We start from the raw sequence: 13,556 nt of genomic DNA on the forward strand, positions 1-13,556 counted from the left end.
TAGTTAGGGAACGCCCACTATTTTCAACAGTTGTGGTTGTGACATCACAACCAGAATTGATAATCATGTACTGTATACCTTCCTAGTGGTGTGCTACCCAGCTAGCACATGTTGACAGAATGACAGCAAGAGAATAGCGCGCCTATGCATAACAAGCTAGCAGAAATCTGCAGGTCATTTTGGGTGTGATAACATCCTCTGATTTTTTTTTCTGAGCGAGGCCAAGGCATCTAAGAAAGGAAACTAATTAGGATATAATTTCATGATTAAGCCGTTTGTATCACTTTTTTTACATGCATTTATGTCCAAAATATGCTATGTTGTCATTTTAAAATCACTTGCCGTAGAATAGAATAGAATAGAATAGAATAGAATAGAATAGAATAGAATAGAATAGAATAGAATAGAATAGAATAGAATAGAATAGAATAGAATAGTTGTACAATGAAATTGTGGAGCATCTCCCTTTACAGTGCAGGACAAATATAAATCTCAAAAGTGACTTGCCAGTATAAAATCTAAATACATGTAGAATGTGTAGGAGGTAGTCCTATGTTCAGGCAGTGCAAATAATCGAAGTGAAGTAGTAGCAGTTGATAGTCAAGGCATTGGAATATTGCTTGTTAATATTGCACGTAAATAGTATTGCACATAGAATATGTGTGAATCGAAGTGATGTAGCAGCAGTTGACAGTGCAGGCATTGAATATTGTATTTTGATATTGCACGTAAGTAGTATTGCACATAGAATATTGCATGTAAATGAATATTGGACATTGGGTGATGTGGTGTTACATATGGCAGTTCAGGGTGGAGATGGCTTTAGCAAAGAAAGCCGTAGTATTTCATCACAATTTTAAAGGGACAATACAGCATTTGTCACTTTTTTACTCGCGACTGCCACCTCTGGACTGAAGGGTAACTGCAGCTCGTGCATGGCGCACATACTTGTGCGAGCACAAACGACGAGCAATGACAGTTTGGCCCATCAAATCAGCACCGGAAACGTAAAAACAGTTCGTAATAAGCCTTAAGTGGGTCAGAAAAGTGTTTTTGCCAAGCGAAGACTAGGTGGAGACTCGGTGGAACAGCGCTGCTGTCATAAGGACTTGCGTAGACGTGCTCACCCATAGTGTTTGACCCGAAAACTCTCTGTTGAAGAGAAGAAAAAGGGCTGTTTGCTGCAGTTTCAGTATAAATGTCAGGGCTCCATATACTCATCAGGACATTGGTTGAGCATGCATTGAATAGAAAAGTATTTTAAATTACCTCTAAAAATTCTGTATTGTCCCTTTAAGCGCTACAAGCAACAAAATAATCCGGAGGCATAAAGATATTGTAATATATTATAAATGGAAAATAAAATGAATAATGAGGCTGTAGGCTTAACTACATCTTCTTGTGTAGGCCATATTCAATGACATCTTTAAAAATTTCTACGGGTTGATAAAAGTAGGACTTAGTTGCATGGCAGGCCAAAGTTTGGACACCCATAGTAAGTAGAGTGGGATTCTGATTGAATAGAATAAATAGGAATGGATTAAAAGTCAAAGTAAGGCATTTCCAAAGTGGTATTTAATACATTGGTTTCAACTTCTGTTTGAGATTTTGAGGAATCTCTCTCTAAAGGATTTTGACTGAACTCCAGATTGTTGTCCTAAAAAAATATAACTCAACAGGGGTTTATTGGAACGGTATTATCGGTTCCAGCATATAAAATATTCCAAGATATACGGAGAAAAGCTTAGTCACTGCGGAGTGTCTTTGAAAGATCTATTTTAAGATCCAAGTTCGGCAACTTCAAAGTTTGCATGTCTGTGTTCCTGTCATAACTCGACTCCTTATTCTGTTTTTTGTTTTTTTTTCCTTTCCTGAGGGTGCCGGCTTCTTGTCTTTGCAAAGAAGCCACGCTCAGACTTTGTTGTTCATTATTTTCTGTTATGCTGTTCTCCACATATATAAAGTTTAACCATCCTACTACAGCATTTCACTCTCGACATCTTGCCTTCATTTGCTGCAACTCTGTCTTTTTTCCTATCGTTCTCCTTTTGTTTTCCCGTGAAATGGGGCAGCTGTTGTCGGTTAGGAGCGGTAAATAGCGATGCAGTTATCTATAAAAGAGGCAAGTATTTTCTTCGGGTCGTAGAAGGACGAGAATGCTGGTGAGCAGAAAAAAAACCTCTGTTTATGGAGAATGATGTGTTACAAAACTTAGTGAAATTTAGTCTTCAGGAAGCTCAGTACTCGATTCAAGCGCAAACAGATGAAAAATCTATGGAACTCTTTTACTGGCATTGATGGTGGGAGGTCAAATATCGTTAACCTAACACAGTAAAATTGCCCACGTAATATTTTTTGCTTTATTGAACTTTATCCATAATTTTACTGCTGCATCATCCTGCCTTACTGCTTTTCTCCTAAGCCTCCAAAATTCAACAACGCACTCTGCTTCACTCATAAAAACATTTTTCTTCATAGTTTTTTTTTTTTTTTTTTTTTTTCATTTTTCCAAAAATGTTAAAATATGAACAATAATATGTGAAAGCTCGCCCGTCTCATCCAGCCATAGGACATGGTTCCAGTAATCCATGTGCTTTGTTGACATGTCTTCAGCAAACTGTTTACGGGCTTTCTTGTGTAACGTCTTCAGAAGAGGCTTCCTCCTGGGGTGACAGCCTTGCACACCATTTTGATGTAGAGTGCGGCATATAGTCTGAGCTAGAGATGTACCGATCCAATATTTGGATCGGATTGGACGCCGATATGGGCAAAAAAATGCGCATCGGTATCGGATCGGCCAACACGGAAAAATTCCGATCCAGACTTCCGATCCAGTTTTTTTTTTTTAAGTCCGGTCCAGCGCACCGATTTACATAATCCATTCCACTTTTTGCTTCAGTTTCCCTAAAATCCAGTTCGCATTTTACGGCACACCTTCAACACACTACATTTACATTACCGTCTCCAAATTTACCGAGAGACTATATCGGTAAAAATGTCAGCTGTGTGGGATCATTTCACCTTAAAGGACGACAAAGACGAAGAGGCAGAGTGCAACATATGCCACAATAAAGTCAAGCGTGGTGGTAAAGCTGTAGGAAGTTTTAATACAACCAACCTAATCAAGCATTTAGCGAAATACCACCACAAACAATATAAGAAGTATGTTAAGAAAACCGAAGACAAAAAGAAAGGTCCTATGCAACTAACACTGGCAGAAACTTTTGCTATGCGTGACAAACTGGCACTCGACAGTCCCAAAGCGCAGGGAATAACAAGAGTCATTGCCGAAGAATTCATTCTGGATGACGAGCCATTATCTCTCGTGAGTAAAGACGCACCATCCAACGCTTAGAACCATGGTACAACATGCCCAGCCGTCATTACATCCTTGAGCGATTCGGCCGTGGAAGATTCGAGAACGATTCACAAACATCCAAATTCCGATTATTGAAATATGTCTAGTAAAGTGGAACTAATACACAGCGCAGTCTTCGGGACGCAATGAGAAACGCACCGCATTGCGTCCCGAGAGTAAACATCATGCTTGTCATAGACCCGGGTAAAGCCAATGCTCAACTCACGGCTTTAGCTCAACTCATGCTGCTGGATTAAAAACAAAAGAATACCTGACTGCTGCTGACAGCCGCTACAAACTACGTCAACATGGTTTTACTGTAGATAATAGATATCATATGTATATAGAACTAGATGCAACATTGAACTATTGAAAACTAGTTGCGTTAGTAAACAGCCGCCATCTTAAAGCAGGAGACTTCCCTAGTAGGCTGTTGTGAACCTTCCAAGCGAACCTAATTAACTTTTTATCTAAAATACTCCTAAATCGGCAAAATCATGACTTGAATCTATCTTCAAAACAGTTTTAAAACTTTCACATGTCTAAAGTAGACAGAAGGGAAATTATGGAATAACGGGAGCAACTTTAACAGTTGATTCGCAAAATTAAATGAATTGAATGTAGTTTAAAGCTGCTGATACAGAATGGGGACTTGAGTATTTTATTTACTGTTTTAAAATGTTAACTTGATACTGAAATAGTTGTTTATTTAAACCTGAGAGGCTTTTTATACAATTTTTGTAACTTATGCACGAAACATTAAAAGCATCTAATAGCTTGGGGGGTTTGTGGGATTTTCCATTTGTTTGTGTGTTTTGCTTTTTTAAGACAGTTTACAATATTATTTGCACATTTTACTGACTGACTATGCCATTTCTGTTTGTATTTATAATGTTTTGTGTTTGTCACTGAATAAACAGGTCAGTTTCTTGTTACCAACCATTGTGTGTTATTCAAACTCACCTAATTCAGCTGGCTAGTTGTTATCAAGAGTACTAAAACCTTTTTCAACATGAGTCTGACAACTAAGTAAGGAGGCTAAATAACTTTAAACTAACACATGCTCAGATAGGCCGGTATCGGTATCGGCCAGTATCGGTATCGGATCGGAAGTGCAAAACAATATCGGTGTCGGAAGTGCGAAAACCTGGATCGGGACATCCCTAGTCTGAGCACTAACAGGGTGACACTCACCTCTTTAAGCTCTGCAGCAATGCTGACAGCACTCATGTAACGAGTCACATGGCATTTTGGAGGGAAAATGACAAGCAGTACTCAATTTAGACATTTAGGGTTGTACGTAGTTTCTAAGGGGTGTACTCACTTTTGTTGCTGGGGGGTTTAGATATTAATGGCTACATTTTGAGTTATTTTGAGGGGAAAATAAATTAACTATTATATAAGATGCACACAGACTACTTTTCATTGTGTCAAAGTGTCATTTTGTCAGTGTTGTCCCATGAAAAGATATATTTAAATATCTGCCGAAATGCGAGGGGTGTACTCACTTGTGTGATACACTGTATGTATGTATGTGCATATCTATGTATGTATCCGTAAGATATGGTCGTCAAAGGCAGCTGTGAAAAGTAACTGCAGCTTCAACAATGTGATACACATAAACGCTCAACCTTTACTACAAATTAAGATAGTCAATGTGCTTGGAAAGTTTTGTATTCCAAATGAAACGACAAAAAGAACAAGTTGAACGACAACAGCTACTTGACTATCCAGCCCACGCCACACCGCCCCTTTTTCTGTCCCCCCATGCTTCCTTCCTTCCATTAACATTCACTAATATAGGTCACGCCGCACATTTCCTGCGTGCGGAACGCTGCACCGATCGCCGGTTAATCCCTCCGAGGCGGTGCCGACACGGGACATTCCCCTTTGCGACAGACCGTAGACGGATAAGGTTGAGGGCCGTCATTAGCATTCTAACCCAAAACCAAAACAAAGACTCTCCGCACGGGCCGGTCTTGACATGCTTCAAACTTTGTTAGATGGCTGGAAGTTGTTTCGCGTGACATTCTCAAAGTTAACCCTTGCGGACTGGAGGACCTGTTTTTTATTTGCAGTCAGAATAGGATGTAAGAGGAATAGCATCTATTAACAGGCAGATGGTGGAAGCATGTGTGTGTGTCCTCAAAGTACCTTAGGTTTTCCATTAATTAAAAAAATGTGTCATCTACCTTTAAAAAGAGATTCATTGCCCTTTAAATGACTCTTTTCTATTTGCCAGGGTGCATTACATAAGGTAGCAAGAACCACTTTTTAATTCAGCCCCTGAAGGTAGTTTCAACATGACAGCAACATGAAATTTGGTAGCCACTAGTACCACAAAAAAAAAGCCCTAAGATGTTGTGCTCAAAAAAGAACAGGCAGTTTGCTATTTTGGTTTGAATCAGCCGTTTCATTAAAGATGAACTCCTACTTAGGACTAAAAAATTTCATTTCTGGCAATGCTTTCATGCTGGTCGCTAAAACTCCTGTGGATCACTTCCAACTGGTTTGGTGTCACTTCCTGTCAATTTTTCGGCATTCACAGGCCACTTCCTGCTGATTTTGGGTCACATCCCTGTTGATTTTGAGACAAATCCATGTCACCTATTGATTTTGGATCATTTCCTATTGATTTTGGTGCATTTACGGGTCACTTCCTGTCGATTTTAGGTCGCTTCCTATTTATTTTGAGACAAATTCGGATCACCTCCAATTGATTTTGGAGCATTTCGAGGTTACTTCCTGTTAATTTTGGTTCTCTTCCTGTTGACCTCGAAACAAATCCAGGTCACCTATTGATTTTTGATCATTTCCTGTTAATTTTGGGCCATTTCCTATTGATTTTGGTGCATTTACGGGTCAGTTCCTGTTGATTTTGAGACAAATTTGGATCACCTCCAAATTGATTTTGGAGGATTTCCAAGTTACTCTCTGTTAACTTCAGGTCTCTTCCTATTTATCTCGAGACAAATCCAGGTTACCAATGGATTTTGGATCATTTCCTGTTAATTTTCGGTCATTTCCTATTAATTTTGGTGCATTCACGGGTCACTTCCTGATGATTTTGTGCCGCTTCCTGTGCTCGAATTGATTCTGGATCATTTCCAATTGATTTTGGTGCATTCACAGGTCACATCCTGTTGATTTTGGGTTGCTTCCTGTTGATCGAGACAAATTCCGATCACCTCGAATTGATTTTGGATCATTTCCAATTGATTTTGGTGCATTTACAGGTTGAACGGTTTTGGTTGCATCCTGTTGATCGAAACAAATCGAGGTCACCTATTGATTTTGGATCCTTTCCTATTGATTTTGGTGCATTTACGGGTCACTTCCTGTTGATTTTAGGGCGCTTCCTATTGATTTTGAGACAAATTCTGATCACCTCCAATTGATTTTGGATCATTTCCAGGTTACTACCTGTTAATTTCGGGTGTCTTCCTGTTGATCTCGAGACAAATCCAGGTCACCTATTGATATTGGATCGTCTCCTGTCAATTTTTGATCATTTCCTTTTGATTTTGGTGCATTTACGGGTCACTTCCTGTTGATTTTAAGTGGCCTCCTGTTGATTTCGAGACAAATTTAACCTCAAATTGATTTTGGATCATTTCCAATTGATTTTGGTGCATTTACAGGTTGAATGGTTTTTGGTTGCATCCTGTTGATCGAAACAAATCGAGGTCAGCTATTGAGTTTGGATCCTTTCCTATTGATTTTGGTGCATTTACGGGTCACTTCCTGTTGATTTTAGGGCGCTTCCTATTGATTTTGAGACAAATTCTGATCACCTCCAATTGATTTTGGAGCATTTCCAGGTTACTACCTGTTAATTTCGGGTGTCTTCCTGTTGATCTCGAGACAAATCCAGGTCACCTATTGATATTGTATCGTCTCCTGTCAATTTTTGATCATTTCCTTTTGATTTTGGTGCATTTGCGGTTCACTCCCTGTTGATTTCGAGACAAATTCACCTCGAATTGATTTTGGATCATTTCCATTTGATTTTGGTGCATTTACAGGTTGAATGATTTTAGGTTGCATCCTGTTGATCGAGACAAATCAAAGTCACCTATTGATTTTGGATCATTTCCTATTCATTTTAGTTCATTTCCTATTGCTTTTGGAGCATGTCCAGGTTACTTCCTGTTAATTTTGGGTCTCTTCCTGTTGATCTCGAGACAAATCCAGGTCACCTATTGATATTGGATTATTTCCTGCTATATTTTTTTATCATTTTCTATTGATTTTGGTGCATTCACGGTTAACATCCTGTTGATTTTGAGTTGCATCCTGTTGATCGAGACAAATCCAGGTCACCTATTGATTTTGGATCATTTCCTATTGATTTTAGCTCATTTCCTATTGATTTTGAAGCATTTACAGGTTAATTCTTGTTAATTTTGAGTCTCTTCCTATTGATTTCGAGACAAATCCAGGTAACCTATTGGTTTTTGGTGCATTTGCGGATTACTGCCTGCTAATTTTGGTTCACTTCCTGTTGATTATTAGACAAATACAAGTCACCTATTGATTTTGGATGATTTCCAGTTGATTTGAGTCATTTTCTCTTGATTTTGGTGCATTTCCGGGCTACTCACTGTTAATTTTGGATGATTTCTTGTTGATTTTGGAGCATTTTGTCTTGATTTTGGTGCATTTCTGGGTTACTTCCTGTTCATTTTAGGCAGCTTCCTATTTATTTAGAGGCGAATCCAGTTCACCTTTTGAGTTTAGATAATATCCTATTTTTATCGGTTCATTCCGCATTACTTCCTGGGACACTACTACTTGATTTAGTATAGAACACAGACAAACAACACCAATGGTTAAATGTTTTGGGTTTTCCTCTTTAACATGAAAATAAATTAGCACGACTGGCCATTAAAAACAAAATTCGAATGAAAATACAGCTCCTGAAGATATTTTCACACAGCAACTTGAAATCTGGAAAGTCTCAGAAAACAGCCCAAAAAGGCACATGAAAGCTGCTGTCTCTGTTTGAGTAAACCATTTTGATGTCGTTGGGTTTAGCAGTCATGTTATGTTGCCCATTAAATCTCCTAACATGTTGTTTCAATTAAAGGAAGAAGAAAACCTTATTTTACGGTAGCAATCCAGATGGTCCAAATGGAGAAAAAAATAGTTGTAACTGGTGTGGTACGAGAGTAAATCTGTTCCATCTCGCGATTGCTGTCGTGTTTACGTTGACGCCAGGCAAGGTGGGCGTCTTGCGACGGAAGGCGGCAAGCTGCGCCGTCGGTAGCAGCAGTTCATCTGTCTGCCGAGCCAAATGACGCCCCGCCGCACGTGTCGTCAACAGACCCTTAAAAAGACACACTGCTAAACGGGCACTAGCTAACAGACAGTTGGGCGTAAGGAAATTATGCATTTTTGTTTGTTTTTCTTTTGCAGAGTCGCCTCCAGAGAGGTCCGGGCGCCGACGCAGCATGCCGGGCAGCCCGCCGGACAAAACCCCGCCCACCATGGAGGTCACGTCCACCGCCAATGCCGCAGCGACGCCATTCCGAGTCACCGTGAGTACTGTGAGTCACGTATATGCATATAATAAAATAATAAACCTTTTTTAATTTTTTTTTTTAACTTACACATTTTTGGCACACCGCGCAGCCCAAATACGCATTTTTTAATCAAATTTACATAATTTCTACTTTTAAAAAATTAAGGAATTAAATCTACACAAAATTTGTAGTGGACAATTAGTCATGGACCCGCCACACTTTCGCAGGCCCCTGAAGACGATCATCCGGTGTGTGCGCGTGGGGTCCAAGTGGAAATTTTTTTTCGCGGCTGGCAGAGATTTTAACACTTAAAGAGCATACGACAGGAGAAGAAAAGTCTTAAATGGCATTATTATGTGAATTAGAATCATATTTTGAGACGATTCGACTATATACAACAATTTAGCAAAGCGCAGATGATGAGAAATTAGTCTTTTAATCTGCCAGTTAGCCACGCCTACCATTATAGGGCTTTAGCGTCCCCAACAGGTGGATGACGTCAGCGGTAGACTGGGCTCATCGGTTATACTATTCAGCCCATTGAGGAGGAATTATTCAGAACGAGGAAAATGCAACGAAGAGGGCTACAAAATGTCATTGTTTCAGTCTCTCTACTCCAATATTTATACAGGATATTCTTTTTATCCAAGTATTTTCCCCAATTGCTAAATGAATGGCATGGTCATGACAAATAACAGTCTTGTGCTGAATGGAATATGAAATAATAAAAATGCATTTATTCAGGACGACATGGCAAAATTACTCCATAATGGTCAAAACTGTCGACTTCACCTTTACTGTCGCACCTCCCGAACGATATTTTATGACACCTAAATCGGACATATGTCATTTCCCTTCCCCGGCTTCGGAGAATGTAAACAAACCAGAAGGCGTGACAGCTAGCCGACATGCTAACCCGAACCGAGTGATGTTTCAAAGTCTTCGAAGCGGAAAATCACACATAACTAGCCTGGATTATTTGACATGACGACCCGGTTGTCGATTGTCTTCGCGGATCGGAAAACCGCCCGGCGGAGAGCAATTTACAGTTCGTTCCCCGGAGGAGGGTGGCTGGAGTTGTTGTGCAGCTAACATGCTGCTAATGAGCATGAGGAGAGCTTTTTACATGCCTATCGATGATCAAACGTAAGTAGTCCTTTATTTAAAGGAAGTTTGTAGTGTTTACTTTGTAAAGGCTGTATTCGTATTTGACATAATACAAAACAAGATGTTTACTCACTTCCTCGTAAGTCCAATGGTCCTACAGTAAATATCCACGGTGAATGGGAACCTTTTGAAACTCCAAAAAGGCACATACGCCTCTCCCTCATACAGAATGATTTTTCTGCAGCCGTTTGGCTGGCGTGATGCGAAAAATAAAAGTATTAATCCGCAAAATCAGCTGAATCCTTCGTCCTCATACACAACAGTACGCTGTATAGTGAAAAGGACGTCTTCTACCGTACACGTCACAGCGCCCGTCTCCTCAATGCAAGACCGAAGCCGGAAGTCACTCATTTTCATGGCGCGGGATTCAAAAAACTAAATAAATATAGTGATCGCTTCTACACACATCCAAGCGGTCCATATCATTCAGGGGCATAAAATACCTTGTGTATTATGAAATAAACATGCTTTTTCGTGTCACATGCACTTTAAGCCCTTTTCAGACATACCGACATACGCTGAACCATAAGCGGATTTTCGGTGGTCGAAAAGTGTCATTGCATTTAATTGACTTTCCTATACAGTAAATGATTTTAAAATGAAGACTTTTGGGGTAAAATATTGTCTATAAAAGTTGTAAAGCAATAAAACAAACAACAAAAATTAATAAAATGAACAAAAAAATAAAGATATTTTTATAGCATTTTAGCATTTTATAGCATTTAGGTTAGCGGACTTTTCCTATTCAAATTAGCCAATTGTTCTTTTGTTGTACTTAGATACTCATTTAATTATTTTTAAGATCAGTTATTTTAATTTATTTTCAAATGAAAGTGTAATTCTGCATAGTTAGAAGAAACTCTCGGGAATTTTGTTTTCACATTTAATGCTCTTTTGAAAGTGCGAGCTTAGCAAGCCTAGGTTTAAATGTTCCTAATCCGATTACTCAATTATTCAAACTAACGAAATGATAGGATAATCGACTACTAAAATAATCGATAGCTGCAGCCCTAAAAAATTAACACGTGTAAGGTTATCTTTGTCCAGGTCAATGGATCCGCATGCTAAATAACGTAGCACAACCACGCCAAATGAACGCATTTCCTTGTTTTGCTTCTCTTGTTGTCTTGAATCGTTTGAGATTCGTAACGGTGTTTTTTGCCTGAGTGGTAGACATAGTTCGGACTGTTCGGCAAAGATGGCGCAGCCTTAGTTTACCTTGTGGCAACCCCGACAAATACTGGAAACTGGTCCCGTGATTGGCTAATGATGAACACGGAAGCAAAAGAGAATGAAATTTTCAACACGTAAATCGTCTTTTAAAATGGCTAAATCTCCACTTAACCCTTGTGATCTGTTTTAGAGGTATTTCCCAAAAACATGTTTTTTGATATCTATTGAAATATTATGGCCATTACATGAATAATTGAATTGCAAATCCTATAATGTGCACCTTTAAGTAGCAAGTGGGGATACTTTTGCCGCCTCTGCCTCTCGGTCTGGCATCCAGATGGACGCGATGTGGGCTCGACCGGCTTTGATGATGTCGAAATGCAGCGTTTTGATGTTTGCCGCCCAGGGTTTGCGTCGGAGCGTGTCGTCGCCGATTTTGCTTTCATTCCTCCCTGTGTGACATCAAAGCCGGTTCAAGCGAGCACATGCCCGGTCAATGTACAACACAAACACACAGACACACAGTGTTTATCATTCCTATTTCAGAGCAATATGCAAAGTGCCACGTTTAATTCTGTAGACAAACAGGCGGTTAATTGTGCGTAAAATTCAGTGATGAGTCATCAATTTAAAGCTAATTAGCAATTAGCGAAGGGTATTTGCATAAAGCACCAGGCGACGCCGAGGTGAAGTGTTAACACTGGAGAGTGCCAGGGGTGTCCAACTATGGCTCGCGACCCAGTTTTTATTATGAGATGGCTTTCATATTTCAATTTTATTCAAGATATGTTTTACCAGTACCGATCTGATTCTCATAATTTTAAACCAGGAAAAATAATGCACAAAATCATAATTTTTGTATTAAACCAAGCTCTGCTGGTACATCCTCAAGAATATTAAACAATGTTCTGTTACTAGCGTTAGTTTCTAAAGAGCAGTAGGCTCACTCTAGATCGGAGGTGTCAAACATATGACCCGCAGACCGGAAGCAGCCCACCAAGCGATCCGATCCGGCCCGCGGGGTTGTTTTGCCTTGCAGTCATGTTGTTGCTTATTCATACTGTGCATAGTACATACAGAATCATATGCTTTTATTTTGACATCGTTTCTATAAATTCAAAGATTTGTGATTTGTGTGATCGAGTGTTTGCACTACTGCATTTGGCTCACGTTTGAGTCCACAGTCACATTCTTTCATTCACCCCCTCCCAGTCAAAATGGATTGGACATCTAGCGCCTGCCAATGGCGGCCAATAAGTTTACAAGGGAGTGACCCAAAAAAACACAAAAAAAACCCCAACAGGAAGTGACCCAAAATCAACAGGAAGTAACCTGAAAGTACCACAAAATTAACAGGAAGTGACCAATGAACCGGAATCGGCCCTTAAATGCCCTTAAATCAATAGGAAATGATCCAAAATATACATGAAATTACCCGTGTATGCCCTAAAATGTACAGGAAGTGACTCGTAAGTACCCTAAAATTGCAAGGAAGTGACACGAAATCAACACTTTGGCTTCCATTGACAGCGATGGACGTCATATTCTCTTAGATTGCAAGGACTAGCTGTGAATGCTCATGTTTCTGTGCCATTGACGGCGCTAGACATCCGATCTATTTTGACTGGGAGGGGCGAATTAAATCTTCGAGTCAGTGAGTTAACTAATTTGGCCAAATATAAACTGGTCCAGATCTAGATCTAGATTAATCTGTTTTTCTAATAACTGATATGTTTGAACTCATTTGTTCTCATCGACGGCGATTGACGTAAAATTATTGGTAATGAGACTAATACTCAATTAGTCTGGTCAGTCTGATCAATAGCTTTAACTCATTTGTTGCTATTGACGGCGCTAGACGTAAAATCGTGGGTGAAGAGATTCATCTCAGTCTGAGTACTAATAGTCTTAACTAATTTTCTGCCATTGACGGCGATAGGGGTCAAAGTAAAATAGTGATTAATGAGTTTAATCTTGAAAAATCTGATCCCTAATAGCCTCAACTCCTTTGCTGCCATTGCCGGTAATCGATATCGAAAATAGCGGTAGATTCGAATAATCGCAGTGATTCTGATCGACGCTAATTTGATTCAACGCTCACAAACATGGCGACACTTGCAGTGCTTTATGACACTGAAAATGACAACTAAATCACTTTATGACACTGACGTTGCTGATGTGACGGTTCACAATGTCGGGTTGCAGCTCTCCATCACTGTTGTTCCCCCACAACACAGGTACTCAGATGGACTGCTATCATTGGCATTTATTTTTATTGTCCCTGCAACACAGTGCGCAAAGGACGGAAATGGCGGTCGCGTTTCACAAGCACC

General features: G+C 39.7%; 1 protein-coding gene across 9 annotated transcripts in view; it reads left to right on the forward strand.

Moving 5' to 3' along the window:
* Positions 1–13,556, forward strand: part of LOC130905857 (disabled homolog 2-interacting protein-like) — a 198,875-nt gene that overhangs the window by 85,467 nt on the left and 99,852 nt on the right. For 6 of the 9 annotated variants that reach the window (XM_057819595.1, XM_057819597.1, XM_057819599.1 and 3 more), the window contains one exon: positions 8,777–8,907. In XM_057819595.1, coding sequence (XP_057675578.1) covers positions 8,777–8,907 — 131 coding nt within the window. The remainder of the gene's footprint in view (positions 1–8,776; positions 8,908–13,556) is intronic. The other 3 variants (XM_057819596.1, XM_057819604.1, XM_057819600.1) reach the window with 1 other exon arrangement.

The sequence above is a fragment of the Corythoichthys intestinalis genome, chromosome 17 (genome assembly GCF_030265065.1).
Source record: "Corythoichthys intestinalis isolate RoL2023-P3 chromosome 17, ASM3026506v1, whole genome shotgun sequence".
Lineage (NCBI taxonomy): Eukaryota > Metazoa > Chordata > Actinopteri > Syngnathiformes > Syngnathidae > Corythoichthys > Corythoichthys intestinalis.